This window comes from Stegostoma tigrinum, chromosome 2 (assembly GCF_030684315.1).
Source record: "Stegostoma tigrinum isolate sSteTig4 chromosome 2, sSteTig4.hap1, whole genome shotgun sequence".
Lineage (NCBI taxonomy): Eukaryota > Metazoa > Chordata > Chondrichthyes > Orectolobiformes > Stegostomatidae > Stegostoma > Stegostoma tigrinum.
In genome coordinates this window covers 158,734,413-158,754,424 of record NC_081355.1, presented here as the reverse complement: position 1 = coordinate 158,754,424, position 20,012 = coordinate 158,734,413, and the positions used below count along the sequence as shown (strand labels likewise).

Below are 20,012 nucleotides of genomic sequence, written 5' to 3'. Positions count from 1 at the left end.
GAGGGAATGCAATGGAGGTTGACCCGACTGATTCCTCGGATAATGAGGCTGTCCCATGAGAAGTTCAGGAGGTTGGGTCCATGTTTCCTGGGAGTTTAGAAGAAGAGGCAACCTCATAGGGCCTTCCAAAATACTTGAAGGGATGGGCAGAGTAAATGCAGGATCTTTTCCTTGGCTGTGTTGTCTATAACCAAGGGGCATGGTCTCAGAATAGGGGCCAAACCATATCGCACAGAGATCAGGAAGAACCTCTTCAGTAAGAGGGTTGCATTTTCTGCCTCAGAGAGCTGTGGGAACTGACTCAGTACATTCAGGGGAGGGTTTGATAGATTTCTAGTTACTAATAACATCAAGGGATATGGGGATAGCATGGGAACCCGGGACTTAATGAAATGATAACATTGTAAGACCATACAGTATAGGTGCAGAATTAGGCCATTCTGCCCATCAAATCTGCTCCAGTATTCGATCATGGCTGGTATCTTTCTCAACCCCATTCTCATTCACAGAATCTCTACAGCGTGGAAACAGGCCATTTGGCCCAACAAATCCACACTGACTCAAAAAGCATCCCAACCATTCCATATCCCTGCATTTCCCATGGCTAATCCATTTAACTGACACATCCTTGAACACCATGGGCAATCCACCCTACTCTGTGGGAGGGAACTAGAGCACCTGGAGGGAACCCACATGGACAGTCGCTTGAGTCTAGAATTGAACCTGGGTCCCTGGTGCTGTGAGGGAGAAGTGAGCCACTGTAACCCTTTACTCCCTTACGAATCAAGAACCTATCTGTTTCTGTCTTAAAAAGAAACACTCAATGACTTGGCACCTACAGCCCTCTGTGGCAGTGAGTCCCCAGATTTTCCACCCTCTCACTGACAAAATTCCTCCTCATTCTCAGTTCTAAAGGGTTGACCCTTCACTCTGAGGCTGTGCCCTCCGATTCCAGTCTCTCCTACTAGTGGAAACATCATCTCCACATCCACTCTGCCCACTCCCAGTATTCTGTAAGTTTCAATCAGATCCCACCTCATCCTTCTAAACTCCATTGAGTACAGACCCAGCCTTCTCAACCGCTCCTCATATGACAAGCCCTTCATGCCCAGGATCATTCTTGTAAACCTCCCCTGGACTCCCTCCAATGCCAGCACATCCTTCCTTAGATACAGTGCCCAACCAGCCATGATCTGGAACAGCAGAGCAGGCTAGAGAGGGTCAATGGTGTAGCCCTGCTCCAGTACATTAACACATGCATTGCCAGCCATGTAAACCATTATCAATGCAAAAAGCCATTGATTGATGTTGATTACTTGGGTTAATTCCCATTACGTCAATAGGCCGTGAGTGAAGGAGGGAGTTATCAAGAACTGGAGTTATCAAGAGCCAAAGCCTGGCTAAGGAACAGGGTTGTCTTGGTACTGAGAGAAAGGATGGGCACATTTACAAACAGACGTGGCCAGGCCAGGAGCCGATGCAAGGTTAGGGAATGGGACCCAGTAAAAAAGAGTTAGGGAGTAAGGCAGCACAGCGATCTCTCACAAGATCGCATTGAACAAAGATTGACTGGAGTGTGGAACACCCAGCAGGTTCCAATTCTCGTTTGCTCTATTGGCCAAAAAAAGCACATTCTGGAACTGTGTATTTTTTTTTCAAAGAAAGAGAATTTGGAAATCAGCCTTACGGGAAACGGCACAAACTGATCGGGGAGAGACCGACTGCAAACCCTCGATCCAGATCTTCAATGGGACAACCACCTTCCTCCATGTCATATGATTAAACTCGCCAGGTCTGACCCACCAAGAATCATCAAGGATGAACTGAGTGATTGGGCATTTCCTCTAGTTCATCCGTGTTTTCATTGGTGCCTTTGAGCCTCCCAAGACACACATGGTCCAGCGTGGGTCCCAGGCTATGGACAAGGCCAAGTTGGATGAGGTCAGTGAGTGTAGGGAACAGGGCTACCAGCTCACCCAGAAGATAGGCTCAGGCTCATTCTCCCGAGTTTATCTGGGAATCCCAACCCAGGAGAAGATCTGCTGCAATTTCCGGTTGGCTGTTGGTCTCCAGAATAAGAAAGAAAAGGCGGTACGGTGTTTTTAAAAGTTATTTTATTGAATGTAAATGTCATTTATTGCCCATCCCTTGTTATCCTGGAGAAGGTGGGGGTGAGCTGCCTCTTTGAACCGCTGCAGTCCTCCTGCTGTGGGTTGACCCATAATGTCCCGAAGGAGGGAATTTCAGGATTCTGACCCAGCGACAGTGAAGGAACGGCGATATATTTCCAAGTCAGGATGGTGAGTGGCTTGGAGGGGAACTTGCAGGGGGTGGTGCTCCATGGATCTGCTGCCCTTCCAGGTATTGGAGTCATGAGTTTGGAAGGTGCTGCCTAAGGAGAGGAATATTTGAGGCTGTTATTGACTGGTCTGACAGACAACTCTCTGAAATGTTAGCACCAGCCTGAAGATATTAGAAGGGAGCATGTGGTAGGGTTAATGGAGCTGTCCCTGCCTCTGTGCCTGAGGCAATACCAGCCGCTTCATCCAGTTTTGTTCCATCAACTTTGCTTAGAGGCTCCTGGGTCTCTAGCTAGGCCTTTTCACCGGGTAGTTAAAAGTTGGCTGCATTGAATCTGAAGTCAGATATAGGCCAGGCTAGATAAGGATGGCAGATTTCATTCCATCAGAGGGTCAGTGCTGAGGGTGCAAGGCACTGTCGGAGGGTCAGTGCTGAGGGAGCGGGCACTGTTGGAGGGTCAATGCTGAGGGAGCGCCACACTGTCGGAGGGTCGGTGCTGAGGGAGGGGGCACTGTCGGAGGGTCAGCGCTGAGGGAATGGGCACTGTCGGAGGGTCAGTGCTGAGGGAGGGGGCACTGTCGGAGGGTCAGTGCTGAGGGAGCGGGCACTGTCGGAGGGTCAGTGCTGATGGAGCGCCGCACTGTCGGAGGGTCAGTGCTGATGGAGAGCCGCACTGTCGGAGGGTCAGTGCTGAGGGAGCGGGCACTGTCGGAGGGTCAGCGCTGAGGGAGCGGGCACTGTTGGAAGGTCAGTGCTGAGGGAGGGGGCACTGTCGGAGGGTCAGTGCTGAGGGAGCGGGCACTGTCGGAGGATCAGCGCTGAGGGAATGGGCACTGTCGGAGGGTCAGTGCTGAGGGAGGGGGCACTGTCAGAGGGTCAGTGCTGAGGGAGCGGGCACTGTCGGAGGGTCAGTGCTGAGGGAGCGGGCACTGTCGGAGGGTCAGTGCTGATGGAGCGCCGCACTGTCGGAGGGTCAGTGCTGAGGGAGCGGGCACAGTCAGAGGGTCAGTGCTGAGGGAGCGGGCACTGTCGGAGGGTCAGTGCTGAGGGAGCGGGCACTGTCAGAGGGTCAGTGTAGTGGGAGCGGGCACTGTCGGAGGGTCAGTGCTGAGGGAGCGGGCACTGTCGGAGGGTCAGTGCTGATGGAGCGGGCACTGTCGGAGTGTCAGTGCTGAGGGAGCGGGCACTGTCAGAGGGTCAGTGTAGAGGGAGCGGGCACTGTCGGAGGGTCAGTGCTGAGGGAGCGGGCACTGTCGGAGGGTCAGTGCTGATGGAGCGCCGCACTGTCGGAGGGTCAGTGCTGAGGGAGCGGGCACTGTCAGAGGGTCAGTGTAGAGGGAGCGGGCACTGTCGGAGGGTCAGTGCTGAGGGAGCGGGCACTGTCGGAGGGTCAGTGCTGAGGGAGCGGGCACTGTCGGAGGGTCAGTGCTGAGGGAGCGGGCACTGTCGGAGGGTCAGTGCTGAGGGAGCGGGCACTGTCGGAGGGTCAGTGCTGAGGGAGCGCCGCACTGTCGGAGGGTCAGTGCTGAGGGAGCGGGCACTGTCAGAGGGTCAGTGTAGAGGGAGCGGGCACTGTCGGAGGGTCAGTGCTGAGGGAGCGGGCACTGTCAGAGGGTCAGTGTAGACGGAGCGGGCACTGTCGGAGGGTCAGTGCTGAGGGAGCGGGCATTGTCAGAGGGTCAGTGTAGAGGGAGCGGGCACTGTCGGAGGGTCAGTGCTGAGGGAGCGGGCACTGTCGGAGGGTCAGTGCTGATGGAGAGGGCAGTGTCGGAGGGTCAATGCTGAGGGAGCGGGCACTGTCGGAGGGTCAGTGCTGAGGGAGCGGGCACTGTCGGAGGGTCAGTGCTGAGGGAGCGGGCACTGTCAGAGGGTCAGTGTAGAGGGAGCGGGCACTGTCGGAGGGTCAGTGCTGAGGGAGCGGGCACTGTCAGAGGGTCAGTGTAGAGGGAGCGGGCACTGTCGGAGGGTCAGTGCTGAGGGAGCGGGCACTGTCAGAGGGTCAGTGTAGAGGGAGCGGGCACTGTCGGAGGGTCAGTGCTGAGGGAGCGGGCACTGTCAGAGGGTCAGTGCTGAGGGAGCGGGCACTGTCGGAGGGTCAGTGCTGAGGGAGCGGGCACTGTCGGAGTGTCAGTGCTGAGGGAGCGGGCACTGTCGGAGGGTCAGTGTAGAGGGAGCGGGCACTGTCGGAGGGTCAGTGCTGAGGGAGCGGGCACTGTCGGAGGGTCAGTGTAGAGGGAGCGGGCACTGTCAGAGGGTCAGTGTAGAGGGAGCGGGCACTGTCGGAGGGTCAGTGCTGAGGGAGCGGGCACTGTCAGAGGGTCAGTGCTGAGGGAGCGGGCACTGTCGGAGTGTCAGTGCTGAGGGAGCGGGCACTGTCGGAGGGTCAGTGTAGAGGGAGCGGGCACTGTCGGAGGGTCAGTGCTGAGGGAGCAGGCACTGTCGGAGGGTCAGTGCTGAGGGAGCGGGCACTGTCGGAGTGTCAGTGCTGAGGGAGCGGGCACTGTCGGAGGGTCAGTGTAGAGGGAGCGGGCACTGTCGGAGGGTCAGTGCTGAGGGAGCGGGCACTGTCGGAGGGTCAGTGCTGAGGGAGCGGGCACTGTCGGAGGGTCAGTGTAGAGGGAGCGGGCACTGTCGGAGGGTCAGTGCTGAGGGAGCGGGCACTGTCGGAGGGTCAGTGTAGAGGGAGCGGGCACTGTCGGAGGGTCAGTGCTGAGGGAGCGGGCACTGTCGGAGGGTCAGTGCTGAGGGAGCGGGCACTGTCGGAGGGTCAGTGTAGAGGGAGCGGGCACTGTCGGAGGGTCAGTGCTGAGGGAGCGGGCACTGTCGGAGGGTCAGTGCTGAGGGAGCGGGCACTGTCGGAGGGTCAGTGTAGAGGGAGCGGGCACTGCAGGTCAGTGATCACCTCCAAAACGAGCCATCTGATCATTTCCACATTGTTGTCTGTGGGATCTTCTTGATACATTCACGGGGTTAGAGTGTCGCTGCCTCAGCCAGCATTTATTGCCCATCGCTACAGTGAACAGCCACGTTCCTGCTGGTCTGGAGTCACATGTAGGCCAGACCAGGTAAGGATGGCAGTTTCCTTCCCTGAAGTACGTTGGCGAACCAAATGATTTTTTAAAAAAAAATCAACATTGAACTCAGGGTCATCATTAATTCCAGATTTTGTATTGAATTCAAGTTCCACTATTCTGCTGGGGCAGGATTTGACTGCAAGTCCGAGAATAATATGTCGGTCTCTGGAATAATAATCTAGTCATAATACCAGTATGTACTCTGTAATATACACATATCCCATGCTAAACGGTGAGAAAATTCGCAAAGCAGAAGTACAAAGGGATCTGGGAGTGTTGGTCCAGGATTCTCTAAAGGCTAACTTGCAGGTAGAGTCTGTAATTAAGAAAGCGAATGTAATGTTGTCGTTTATCTCAAGAGGGTTGGAATATAAAAGCAGCGATGTGCTTCTGAGACTTTATAAAGCTTTAGTTAGGCCCCATTTAGAATACTGTGTCCAATTTTGGGCCCCACACCTCAGGAAGGACATACTAGCCCTGGAGTGTGTCCAGCGGAGATTCACACGGATGATCCCTGGAATGGCAGGTTTAACGTATGATGAACGGCTAAGGATCCTGGGATTGTACTCATTAGAGTTTAGAAGGTTGAGAGGCGATCTAATAGAAACTTACAAGACAATATATGGCTTGGAAGGGGTGGATGCTAGCAAGTTGTTTCTGTTAGGCGGGGAGACTAGGACCCGTGGGCACAGCCTTAGAATTAGAGGGGTTAATTTAAAACGGAAATGAGGAGATATTTCTTCAGCCCGAGAGTGGTGGGCTTGTGGAATTCATTGCCAGGGAGCACAGCGCAGGCTGGGACGTTAAATGTCTTCAAGGCAGAGATCGATAAATTCTTGATTCACAAGGAATCAAGGGCTACAGGGAGAGTGCAGGGAAGTGGAGTTGAAATGCCCATCTGCCATGATTTAAATGGCAGAGTGGACTCGATGGGCCGAATGGCCTTACTTCCATTCCTATGTCTTGTGGTATTATGGTGCACTTACTGACTGGCTGGTTTCCTTCAAATTTTCTATAGGTGGCCTTTTCTAGACATGTGACATTCTGGGCTTGTCCTGGGAGCAGAAGTAGGCCATTCAGCCCCTCGTGATTTTTCATCACTGGCCCATTTGTGTTTTGAATTTCATAATCCTTTGATGATCCAATGACTCTCGAGTTCCCCTGCCTAATGAGAATCTATCCACTCAAACAAGAGTAAACTATTGAGCACCACTGGAGATTGGAAATAAGAACAAAAAATGCTGGAGAAACGCAGCAGGTCAGACAGCATCTTTGGAGAGAGAAACAGAGTTGATGTTTCTGGTCTCAGGACTCGATCCGTGTGAGTTGTGAAAAAAATCGCAGAAGGATATTATTCAATTGGAAACGGAGCAGTAAAGATTGACAGGGATGTTGCCAGACTGGAACGTTTAGGTTATAAGGAGGGGCTGGATTAGACTGAGGCTTCTTACCATGGGCCATAGGAGATTGAGGTGTGATCTTGTAGAGATTTATAAAAGTATGAGGGGCAGAGATAAGGTGAATAGCCAAGGTCTTTTCCCTACAGTAGGGAAGTCCAAAACTGGAGGTCATAGGTTTAAGGTGTGAGGTGAAAACTTTAGAAGGGACCTGAGGTGCAATGTTTTCATGCAGGGGGTGGTATGGAATGAGCTGCAGGGGGAAGTGGTAGATGTAAATACAGTGACCACATTTAAAAGATGTTTTGACAGGTACCTGGATAGGGAAAGTTTACAGGGATGTGGGCTAACTGTGGGCAAATGGGACAAGTTTTGTTTGGGAAACTTGGTCAGCATGGACGAGTTGGGCCAATTTCCATGCTATTATGAAGCTCCGACCCGCCTCTACAGCACTGAGTCCCAAGGTCACCCAACGCACTGAGAAAAAAAATTGCCCTTCATCTCGTTTCTGAAAAGGTAGGTCTGGACTGACCTGTAAGAGGAAACATCTTCTCCACATCCACCTTATCAAGACCATGTTGGGTTTTATATTCTTCAGTCAGGTCACACCTTGCTCTTTGAAATTCCCAGTGGAAACAAGCCCAGTCTGCCCAACATTCTGTCTTCAAGAAACCCACATCTTCTGCGTTTCATTATGGTAACCCATCTTTGAGTCACCTCCCATATAATTACAGCCATCCATGTGATAAAACTGCATACAGTTTTCGAGATGCAGTCTCACCAGTCTCCCGAATTACTTAAGCATATTTATGTTCAATTGTAGTAAAAGATAGAATGCCTTCTGGAGGTTGCAAAAGATTTTGGATGGTGGTGAGGAGAACTTTAACAAGCTGTTAGTCTCACCTTGTTTCTGCAGGTTGCCATTAAAGTCATCCCGATCTCTCAGACACTGCAGCAGCAGTCTCGACGTTGCCTGTCCCGGGAAATCAACGCTCTGCAGAGCACCTACAAGCACCCGAATGTGGTAGGAACACGCCCTGTCTCACGGTGGAGTTTCAGGCCTGGCTGCACCCAGTCCTGTGCCAGGCTCAGAAGGGTTTCTGCTGGGGTTCCACTCTGTCAGCTTCCGTGCCCCGCAACAGACTCTGCACAGAGAGGTCCCACAAGCTGCCTTGTGTCCAGACGATGGGAAAGGTGACATCTCAATGCAGAGTCTCCCTTGCCCTTTCTTGACGCAGCTGGGGGTGTCAGAGCTGGAGGGGAGTGACTCTCACTGGCAGGGCCACCTGGGTCGGGCTGAGACAGGGGGCTGGATAAGGATCCTTCTCTCCCCACCACTATCCCACTGTGTGCGTAGGCTGTGCGATGCCCCCACAGTCAGTCAGCTCATGCATAGTTAGTTCCTGTCCCCCACCACACCCTGCCATACACAGTGGGAGTCCATGCTATCGGCTTGTTACATTGGGTAGGTCAGACTTTTGGTGAAATGAATAGAAGAGACTAACTCTCTCTCCTTTTTCATTTTCCCACTCCTTCTCTCATTTTTCCCTCTCCTCTCACTCTCGTTTAATCCTCCATTTTTTCCTCCCTCTCCTTTCCACCATCTACCCCTCCTTCACCCTCATCTTTCTAACTCCCCCTTGGTTCTCTCCCTCAACTTGTCTCTCTCACATGCACACCTCTCTCTTGATCCCCTCACCCTCTTTTTTTTGACTCCCTCTCATCCACACCCTCCTTGCTTACCGTCTCCCTGCCCTGCTCCCCTCCTTCTCTCCCTATTCCCTTCCTTCCTCCCTCTCTCTCTCTATCTCTCCCCCCTCCCTTTCCCTATGTCTCAGCCCCTCTCTCACTCTCTTCCTCTCTGCCCCCTTCCCTGCCTCTTTCCTTCCTCCCTCACATTCTCATCCCCCATTCTACCCCAACCCCTCCCTCACTTTCTCACACTAACCCCTCCCCCGGTCTACCCCAACCCCCTTCCCCCGTTCTCACCCCAACCCCTCCCTCATGTTCTCATGCCAACCCCTCCACCACCCTTCCCGTCACCTCAACCCCTTCCCCCGTTTTCACCCCAACCCCTCCCTCACGTTCTCCCCCAATCCTCCACCCTCATTCTCTCCTAACCCCTGCCCCCGCGGTCTCCCCAACCCCTCCTTCACGTCCTCCCCACAACCCCTCCCTCCACGTTCTTACCCCAACCCCTCCCCCACATTCTCACCCCAACCCCTCCCCCCATGTTCCCCCCAACCACTCCCCCTGCATTGTCCCCCAACCCCACCCCCATTCTCCCCCCAACACCCACCCCCGTTCTCCTCCCCAACATCTCCTCCCCATTCTCCCCCTGTTCTCACCCCAACCCCTCCCCCCATTCTCACCCCAACCCCTCCCCCACTCTCACCCCAACCTCTCCCCCTGTTCTCCCATACCTCGCCCTGCTCTTGCCCCTCCCCATGCTCTCCTCCCCACCTGATGCTCCCTTCTCCCGCATATCCTCCCCACTCCAACTGTCTCTCCCTCACCCTCTCTTTCCCTCATCCCGCTCTCCCCCAACATCCTTCTCTACCTCCCACCTCCAATGCACTCCACCCCCCTCCCTGTCCACCCTCTCTCTCCTCTTCCCGCACTCTCTCCCCCACCCCTCCCCTCCTCAGATCCAGCTGTACGAGGCCTTCCGCTCTCCCAGCCGTCTCTACCTGGTGCTGGAGTTGGCGGTGAAGGGCGACCTGCTGGAGCACATTAATCGGCTGTCGGACCGGAAGGTGACCCTACAGGAACAGGAGGCTGTCCGTCTCTTCACCGAGCTGGTGGGAGCAGTCTCACACTGTCATAGCAAGAATATTGTGCACAGGTACCCAGATATTGGGGAAGGGGGGGTGGGACAGAATTACCATCCAGCCCCATCATACCCCGATTACCGCCCAGCCACCCCATCGCACCCCGTCCCACCCCAGCGAAGGCCTCCATCAGAGCCCTGCCCACACCCATCATCGCCCATTCATCCACGACTCCCCGCTTCCCCCCAGCTCACACACTGACCCATGCTTCCCTATCACAAACCTACACAAAGTGTTTGAAGGGGGCAGTGTGGAGGAGGTTTTTGTCTTGTTTCCTTAATCAATCACATTGGCTCGGCCAGCAACACCATCCCTAATTGCCCAGAGGTCAGTTAAAAGTCAGCCACATTGCTGTGGGTCTGGAGTCACACGTAGGCCAGAGCAGGCAAGGATGGCAGTTTCCTCCCCTAACGGGCATTAGTGAACCGGATGGGTTTTTCCTGACAATTGGCAATGATTTCACGGTCATCGTTAGACTCTTTATTCCAGACTTTTACTGAATTCAAATATCTGCCATGGCAGGATTCAAACCCAGTTCCCCAGAACATTACCTGGGTCCAAACCAGCAATAATATGACTGAGCTGTTGCCTTGTCATATACATAGCGCTGTGCTGTACCTTTCCTGGGAGTGTTGGGGAAAGTGTAGAGGTAGGCTTCCTCTTCAGGGTTTGAGTGAAGATTTGTAGCTCAGATGCTGGTTGTAGACGTCGATGTGTTCACCGAGCTGGGAGGCTTGATAGGAAATATATTGTCCCCTTACTAGCTTTCCTCTATTTCCACCCCTATGCTGTACCTGCCCTGGGAGAATTTTCCTGTTATGTAAGATTCCTGAGATGCAGTGGTAGGGTTAATAAATTTGTTTTAGAAGCATGCATCATTGGGAGGACTTCATGCTTGTCTAATTTTTGCTGAAAAATGTCTTTCGCAGAGATTTGAAATGTGAAAATATTTTACTCGATGAAAGAGGATCCCTGAAGTTGACAGGTGAGAGAAAACAAATTGAAGATTAGATCTGATATCGATAATAAGGTGTAGATAGCTTTAAACTGTGAACACTCGATACAGTCACATTAGTCTGCAGGGATACAATAGATATAGCTCCATAAATGCAACCTAAGTATGACTTAGGGTGGGCATTTTGTGTAAGGGATAGTGGAACATAATATTTACTTGAAATAGGTTCCATTTCTACAATTATGTCTGAAGAACCTCCTAATTTTTCAGCAGCATAAAACAGCCTCATTGCAACTTCCACACATACCCCAAATTCTCAGGAGGTTGTAAGTTTTGTGATTCTAAACAGTCAAAGCCATATTTAGAGCATAGAACATAGAACATTACAGCACGGTACAGGCCCTTCGGCCTTCGATGTTGTGCCAACCTGTCATACCGATCTGAAGCCCATCTAACCTACACTATTTCTTCACCTTGCGCAGCCATTAGGTCAAAGAAAATAAGAATTAGGAACAGAAGAGGGCCATTTGGACCATAAAGCAGCTCTGATTTAATAAAATCATTGGCTGATTTCATTGTAGTCTCACCTCCATCTTCTGGCCAACCAACCACAACCCCTCAATATTCTTGTCGATCTAAAATCTATGGAACAGCCTTGAGAATTTAATTTTAAAGAAGATATTTGAGGAAGAGAATTCTGAATGCTAAAAACCCACCAAGAGAAATCTCCAAATCTTCTTTATAAATAGGAAGCACCTCATTTCTAAAGGCCGTTCCTCAGTTGTGGCAAGTGGGGAGTATTCCATCACACTGCTGTCTAGTGCTTTGTAGATGATGGGCAGGCTTTGGGGAATCAGGAGGCGAGTTACAAGCGATTCCTTGCTTCTGAGTTGCTGTTGTATCCAATGTATTTATACGAGTCCCAGTGAATCCACTTGATATCAAAAACGGTTGGAGACACTGGATACTGCAAATGCTATGGGCGCTGACAACATTCTGCAATAGTACTGAAGACTTGTTCTCCAAAACTTGCCACTCCACTATCCAAGCTGTTCCAGTGCAGTTACAACACTGGCATGTACCCGACAATGTGGAAAATTGCCTAGGTGTGCCCTGTACATAAAAAGCAGGACAAATCCAACCCGGCCAGTTACCGCCCCATCAGTCACCTCTCGACCATCAGCAAAGTGATGCAAGGTGTCAGTAACAGTGCTATCAAGCAGCTCCTGCTCAGCAGTAACCTGCTCAGTGACGCCCAGTTTGGGTTCCGTCAGGGCCACTCAGCTCCTGACCTCATTACAGCCTCCGTTCAAACATGGACAAAAGAGCTGAATTCCAGAGGTGAGGGGAGAGTGACAGCCCTTGATATCAAGGCCACTTTTGACAGACTGTAGCATCAAAAAGACCTAGCAAAACTGCAGTCAATGAGAATTAGGGGCAAAAGAAAGAAAAACCGACTTTGGAGAAAGTCAATAGAAGGGTCTGTGTCACGAGGACAGGTTGAGGATACTGGATTTGTACCTGATGGAATTGAGAAGAATGACAGGATATATTAATTGAAATAAGAGAGATTTGTAAAGGGCTTGACAGGGGAGAAGTGGAAAGGTTGTGGGACAGTCTAGGTCCAGAGGGCATCATCTCAGCTCAAGGGATTGCAGACGGAGATGAGGAGGAATTCCTTCTCTCAGAGGTTGGTGAATCTGTGGAATTCCCTACCACAGAGGGCTGTCAAAGTTGGGTCATTAAGTATAATCAAGGCTAAGATAGACCTTTAAATAGCAAAGGGAGTCAAGGGTTGTGGGGGAAGGCTAAGAAAGATCAGCCACAATCTCATTCAATGAGACAGTAGGCCTGATGAGCTGAATGGTTCAGTTCCTACAGCTAATGGTTTTAAGGTTAGAGCTATACCGAGCACTAAGGATGATGACTGTGGTTGTTGGAGGTTATTGATGCCAACATCCCATAACTAAAGTACACAAACATCTACCCCTTTGTGGTGAACACTGTATCTGTTGCTGTGGCAAAATAGCACGATGAAACAGCAAGGCATTGCTCAGCCACGATCTCTTTCGAATGGGAGAGCAGACCCACTGAGCTGAATCGCCTGCTTCAACTCCTACATCACGTGGTCTTGCTTGAACCTTTGAGACACCTTCCCCTTCCACAGTAAGCTGTGGTGGTCTGGTCACACTTCGAACCGAAGAATGACCAGCTTAGGGCTTTACTGGCTCTGTACAATATACAGATATACAATCTGACCATGGTATTAACCTGCAGCATGTGCCTTGTTTCAGCACCAGGTTTACACGCTATACAAGTAGCTCAGGCCACATGTGCGAGCTTACTGATACAGTCAATCATATAGTGTGTGCAACTGTAGGAATACCACTGAATCCATTGCCCAGGGAAGGCAGGTTTGTGATGGTCAGTCAGAGAGAGCCCCAGAGAGCTAGGGCCTGAGGAACGGAAGCTCATTTGATTCTATTTATCAAGAAATCAGCACTCTCTTCTCATGCTGTAAAAATAAAGGTATTCTTGCAAATTGTCCTGCTTTAAAGCTTTGCTTGCTCAAAAAGGTGGGAGAGGTGGAGGGATTAGCTGAAATGTACAACCATCACTGGTGGAGCGATCAAAATCGAGGATAATCCAGAGCCGCGATGTCATTCTGCAACTGTACAAAATGCTAGTGCGGCCTCCTTTGGAATACTGCGTGCAGTTCTGGTCGCCCCATTACAGCAAGGATGTGGAAGCATTGGAAAAGGTGCAGAGGAGATTTACCAGGATGTTGCCTGGTCTGGAGCGCAGGCCCTATGAAAAAAGGCTGAGGGACTTGGGTTTGCTCTCATTGGAGAGGAGGAGGCTAAGAGGGGATTAATAGAGACATACAAGATGATTAGAGGATTAGATAGGGTGGACAGTGAGTCTTTTTCCGAGGATGATGACATCAGCTTGTACAAGGGGGCATAGCTACACATTGAGGGGTGATAGATTGAAGACAGATGTCAGAGGCAGGTTCTTTACTCAGAGAGTGGTAAGGGCGTGGAATGCCCTGCCTGCCAATGTAGTTAACTCAGCCACATTAGGGGCATTTAAACAGTCCCTGTATAAGCATATGGATAATGGTGAGATAGTGTAGAGGGAGGGGCTTAGATTAGTTCACAGGTCGGCGCAACATCGAGGGCCGAAGGGCCTGCTCTGCGCTGTAATGTTCTATGTTCTATGTTTGGGATACTGTACACAATTCTGGTCACCCCGTTATAGGAAGCATGTTATTAAAGGGTGCAAAAAAGAACGCTACTACGACCAGAGGGTTTGAGTAATTAGGACGGGTGGGAATAGGCTGGCACTTTTTTACCTGGAAGGAAGGAGGCTGAGGGGTGACCTTATAGAAGTTTATAACATCTTGAAGGAAATAGATAAGGAGAATAGCAAGGTGTTTTTCCCAGGGTGGAAGAGTCAAAACTAGACGGCACAGGTTTAAAGTGAGGGGGGAAAGATTTAAAAGGGACCCGGAGGGCAACTTTTTCACACTGAGGGTGGTGCGTGCGTGGAATAAACTGCCAGAGGAAGTGGTGGAGGCTGGTACAGTGACAATGTCTAAAAGACATTTGGATAGGCACATGAATATGAAAGGTTTAAGGGATAAGGACTGTATGACTCTATATTGTTAACAGGGATAAGGAAGGAATTTCACAGAATTGCAATGCAGTAGGTCATTTGGTCCATTGTTTACGTGCTGGAATGAGCAATGCACTTAATGCATTCTCCCCATGACCCTGCACATTGTTCCATTTCAGATAACCATCTCAATGCCTCAACTGAACTTTCATCTCAGATACCAAAGCATTTCACCATTTTTAAGGGATACCTATTTACTTTTCTTTACAAAATCAGCTTAGTACAGAAACAGCTCATTGGGAGGTCACTAATTGGGATTAAGTTGGAAACTGTTACATTTGCAGACTGGGATTCCCTTTGGTTGGTAAGCAGAGGGATGCAGGAAACGGGATGTGGGAAGTTTTGTGCTGCAATTCCACTTGGGTGAGAAGGCAAGGTGTTTTTACAGGGCTAGCCCTGGTTAGGGCAATGTGCAGGAACAGATTGGGGAAGGGCTGTAGTCTTGCGATAAAGATGCCAATCAAGTATCACATCAAGAAGATTCCCAGCCTATGGTCTTTCAGAGAGTCCGACCACCATAAAACTGCTTTCCTCTGGAGCTGTGTGTTGTGTTTTCCATTAATGGGATCCCTACAACAGTTAATACCATGCCCCCCACCCCAGTTTTGCTTCTGTCCGTAACCATAGCATGGTTGTTGCTCCTCAGATTTTGGCTTGGCTACCAGATACAGGAAGAATGGTTTGATGAGCACCTTCTGTGGCTCCATGCCATACATGGCCCCAGAGATCCTCCAAGGGCAGAAGTACAAGGGCGAACACGCGGACATCTGGAGCATGTAAGAGCAAGAAAAGATCCTGGCTATATTCTTTCTTCATCTCTAACTTCCCGCTGTCCCCACTCTGTCATTTTTGTCTCATTTATGGGATGCGGATGGACATTTGTTGCATACCCTTGAGCTGAGTGGCCCATTTCAGAAGGCACCCTCGCTGTTGATCAGGAGTCAAATGTAGGCCAGGCCAAGTAAAGGCGGCAGATTTCCCTCTCTAAACAACAGCTGAGTTTTTACAACAATCAATGATAGTTTCACAACTGCCACTTCAGAGATTAGCTTTCAATCTCAGATTTATTGAGTTAAAACTTTGCTAACAGGTCACACATTTGAGAACATTATGGGCTCCCTGGATGCTCTAGCCCTCCCATAGCCCAAGCCCCTGAATTTCTGGTCCAGAGACTTCACCACTAAGTCACCATCTCCACAAGGTTCAGAGATTCTGGTTTGCACTGCCCTCCTTAGCCATGGAATCCCCTCTTCTCACAGCTGAAAATTCTCCTGACCCACACTGAAGTGTTTGCTACATTATTTCTGGTTCAGTTTATATATTTTTCTCTCTTTTGTGCTCCTGCCCTCCCCACTCCCCAGGGGTGTCATCCTTTATGCCATGGTGACTGGAAAACTTCCATTTACTGAAGTTCAACCAAGTAAACTGCTGGAGGAGATTAAATATGGCATCCTGTACCATGAGCGATTGTCAACAGGTAACTATCTCCCTGCTTAAATCTCTTGATTATTTCTAAATGGGCTGGTTGGTAACTAATGGCATTGTCCATTGGAGGTTCCAGCCAAGTAGGTGAGCTCTCCCTCTCCACTAACATAACTTTGGACAGAAGTACTGCTCATAAACTCTGGAGAAAATTCCCAGCTGAAGCAGGGGTTAGCAAGATGGGAATATCTGAACCAGGTCAAGACATGAGTGATTCCCCATTTTTAACCTTGCAGGTTCTCTCCGTGCTATCTCCAACACGAGTAATGTTCCCTGATATTTCGATGGAAATTGCCTTCCAACTTGTCACGGTGTCATTATGACCTCCTTAACAGTGGGGGCACTGCATGGCCTGTACTGGCAGAAAGCTGTTAATTCCAGATTAACTTTTTAAAATTTATTTGCTCACTGGGTGTGGTTATAGCTGACCACGTCCAACATTTACTGTCCATCCCCCCAAGAAGTTGGAGGGAGAGATGATCTCAGTTGACCAGAGTAACTGAGGGTTTTTAAAGTAGACATTGTAATGCTGTCAAAAAATAAAAACCGAAAGAACTGCAGATTCTGTAAATCAGGAACAAAAACAGAAAAGCCCGTCAAGTCTGGCAGCATCTGTGAAGAAAAGAATCAGGAGTTAATATTTTGGGTCCGGTGACCCTTCCTCAGAGACTGTGGTATTTTGCACTCTGAATCTGATGTTCTGAGGAAGGGTCACTGGACCCGAAACGCTAACTCTGATTCGTTCTTCACAGATGCTGCCAGGCCTGCTGAGCTTTTCCAGCCAGTTCTGCAGTTGAGACTGTAACACTCTCATCTGGACCCCCTCTTTGAGCCACTCTATCACTCACCACGTGAAGGGATCAAACTGGACACGGTGTCCCAAGCAGTCAATGCATTCCCATTTGTCCTGGTTGATTCTGTCAATGCATCCTATTTAGCGTTCTTATTTCACTGAATGAAAGGGAAGCAGTGCTAACAAGTGATGTTAACATGACAGATCAACAGAGTTGTTGAGATAACAAGGTGTGGAGCTGGATGAACACAGCAGGCCAAGCAGCATCGGAGGAGCAGGAAGGCTGACGTTTCGGGCCTAGACCCTTCTTCAGAAATGGTGTCGAGCAGTTTCAAGGCTGAAGAGATTATGAGAGAGCTGCAGTGGGAGAGAGATCCACTGAGGATTTTCCGGATGGAGGACCGTAACTTCTTCAGGGTAGGCATCCTTAGAAGAGGCTTCGCGGTGGGGTTAAAATCGTTCTTCATTTCTTCATAAAATCTACATTTCTGCGGAAGGGTCTAGGCCCGAAACGTCAACATTCCTGCTCCTCTGATGCTGCTTGGCCTGCTGTGTTCATCCAGCTCCACACCTTGTTCTCTCAGATTCTCCAGCATCTGCAGTTTCTGCTATCTCCTCAATTGACATATTGTTCACTGGAGTCTATAAAGCGTTTCATTTCCGAATTGATTGATGCAGACTGCCAGGATCTGATCAGTAAGATGCTACAGTGGAAACCATCAGCCCGTCCCACACTCAGTGAGGTCCTCACCCATCCATGGATGCTGCCTACTGCATCTATCCTCTTCCAGAAGGTCAGAATCTTCATGGCAGGTTCCTCAGACAAGAAGCAACGTAAAGAAACGACAGGCAAAGGTTTGCACATTTACTTTCCAATCGTGATGTTGGACCACAGGTGGCTGCCCTCTTGTGCTCCAGTCAACAGGGAACATCCCTTCCCATCCACAAATTAGTGCCACATGGACCTTGTTCATCCAAACAGGGCGGATTGAGATCCAATGCGGAAGATGGCACTGCCTGCAGTACAGAACCCACCCAGCAGGCTTGATCACGGGTATAGGCTGTATACTGTGACAGATATCAAAATCATGATGGTGTCAATTAAAAACAGAGGCCTTCTGACATTGCTTAGCTCAGCTTTGCAATGAGAAAGTCACGTGCTCCAACTTTTCTCTTGGGAGATGGCCCTGCCTGAGACAGAATGACTCCCACATCACCTCCCCTGGTATGGAAACGCTCAGCATGTCTCAGACTGCCCTCTGCCAAATTAAGGCAATGCTTGTAAGCTCACTGTGTGAGATGGACTGCCTTTTTAACACACAAGAATCACAGTGTTATCTTGACTCTCTGTGACAGAGGCCACTATTTGTTTTTAGCTGTGGTTTGGGACATTGCCCACCCCTAGTTGCCCATCAGAAGGTGGGGGTGAGCTGTCACCTTGAACCGCTGCAGTCTGTCTGCTATAGGTCGACACCTAATGTCTTTAGGGACGGAATTCCAGAATTCTGACCCAATGACACAGTGACACTGAGGGAATGGTAATATATTTCCAAGTCAGGATGGAGGGGAACTTGCAGGGGGTGATGTTCTAATTTATCTGCTGCCCTTGTCCTTCTGGATGGAAGTGGTCATTGGTTTGGAAGGTGCTGTCTGAGGATCTTTGGTGAACTGCTGCCGTGCATCCTGTAGATAGTACACAGTGCTACTGAGCATTGGTGGTGGAGGGAGTGAATGTTTTAGGCGGAAGGGAAGGGGAGTGCTGATTTGCTTGCGTTCTGGAAAGTGCTTTTCTCTCTGTAGGAGGAAGCCACCCTGTGAAGAGAAACTCAAAGGGGAAGAAAGTTCTCATCATCTGCGACTCAAGTGTGAGCAAGGTGAAGCTCAAAATGGAGGCGACCAAGAGGCAAGCCAATCTGAGTCGCAGCTCACCTCAGGAACAGCCAGGCAAGGGCCCCGTCCCCCCGACCAGCGATGCTGACAGAATGGTCAAACTCTTCAGCCACGTGCCAAGACCGCCAGCTGCTGCCAAACCCATGTGCAGCTTTAAGAGGCCTGTCTCCACGTCAATGCAGAACTCGGAGCTGGCAAGGAAACTGCGAGGCCTGCAGGATGGGGGTCCCTGCATGTGTCTCTCCAGGTCCAGACAGCGCCTCACCCCAATGGCAGAGTCCCTGCCACGACAGCTGAAAGGATTCTAGGGCAGGAGCTTCTCTGGGAAGCACGGTCCTGCTCTTTCGGATTTACTTTTCATGGGCCTACTGGCATTTACCAATTCTTGATCAATAAATAGCAAGTAATGGCAGCTAGCTCAGTGACACTTCGAGGGTTCACTTCCAGGTTTAGCCAGAATGTTAGCGTTCCAAGAGGCTCCAGCAACCATCTCTGAGCTTAGTGCATCTCTGTCTATAACTCTAAATGGATGTACATTCTCCGCTGCCTGTAGTGGTTAGGATGTGCCAGCTGTACAGTGGTAGGCAGTGTGAACAGAAACCTGTCAGTACTGGTAAGATTGCAAATAGCTTTATTTATCAGTGCTCACGCATAAACCGTAACCAGAATAGCTTCAAGGGGATCTGAGCGTTTCAGCATAAAAAGTAACAGAACATTAGCGGGTTATTTTCATTTTCACAGGGGGATGTGGGAGTTGCTGGCTGTTTCTTGCCCACTCCTGGTTTCCCTTGAGAAGGTGATGGTGAGTTTCCTTCCCGAAAAGTTGCTGTCCATTCGGTGTAGATGTGCACATTTAGATGCTGTTTGGGAGAGATGTCCTGATTTCTGACTCACTGACACTGAAGGAACAGCAGTATATTTCGAAGTCAGAAAGGTGAGTGGCTTGGAGGCTACATATGCAAGGGCTGGTGGTCTCACATATCTACTGCTCTCGTCCTTCTAGATGGTAGAGATCACGTTTGGAAAGTGCTGTTGATGGAACCGTGGTGAATTTCTGCAGTACGCCTTGTAGATTGTACACACTGCTGTGACTGAGTGCGATAATCAAGCAGTTGCTTTGTCCTGGATGGCATTAAGCTTCTTGAGTGTTACTGGAGCTTCACTCATCATGTCAAATGGGGACTATTCCATCACATGCCTGACCATTGCTTTGTGGCTGGTGCTGTTCAGTTTCTGGTTGATTGTAGCCCCCAGGATGTTGACGTTGGGGGGAATTCAGCGATGGTAATATTGAGACAGAAGCTCCTTCTATAATATCTCTGGTTCAATTCTCTCTTGTTGATGACTGTCATTTTAACGCCGAGCAGTGAGGGCTGTATTCACAAGATGTTTCTGAAGATACTTGTACAGAACACAAAGTCAGCACAAAGCACTTTCCAATCAGCTTTAGATATCAAATTTAAACCTTATCTTCCATTTTATTTAGGGGCTTTGGGGAGGAAGAGTTAATCACTGAAGCAGAAAACCAGTTTGCGTAGGTTTCACAGTCAGAACGTGCCGAGGTCCAGAACTCTTCATGCAACAGAAACCTCATGCAAATGTTAGACTTTG

General features: G+C 50.0%; 1 protein-coding gene across 1 annotated transcript; it reads left to right on the top strand.

Annotated features, from left to right (window-relative positions):
- The first annotated feature begins 1,893 nt into the window (after positions 1–1,893).
- LOC125463025 (testis-specific serine/threonine-protein kinase 5-like) lies at positions 1,894–18,709 on the top strand. The gene is made up of 8 exons (XM_059641158.1): positions 1,894–2,091; positions 7,689–7,796; positions 9,421–9,617; positions 10,533–10,588; positions 14,883–15,012; positions 15,598–15,713; positions 17,190–17,366; positions 18,312–18,709. The coding sequence occupies exons 1-8, from the start codon at positions 1,894–1,896 to the stop codon at positions 18,707–18,709; spliced, it is 1,380 nt and encodes a 459-aa protein (XP_059497141.1).
- The last annotated feature ends 1,303 nt before the right edge of the window (positions 18,710–20,012 follow it).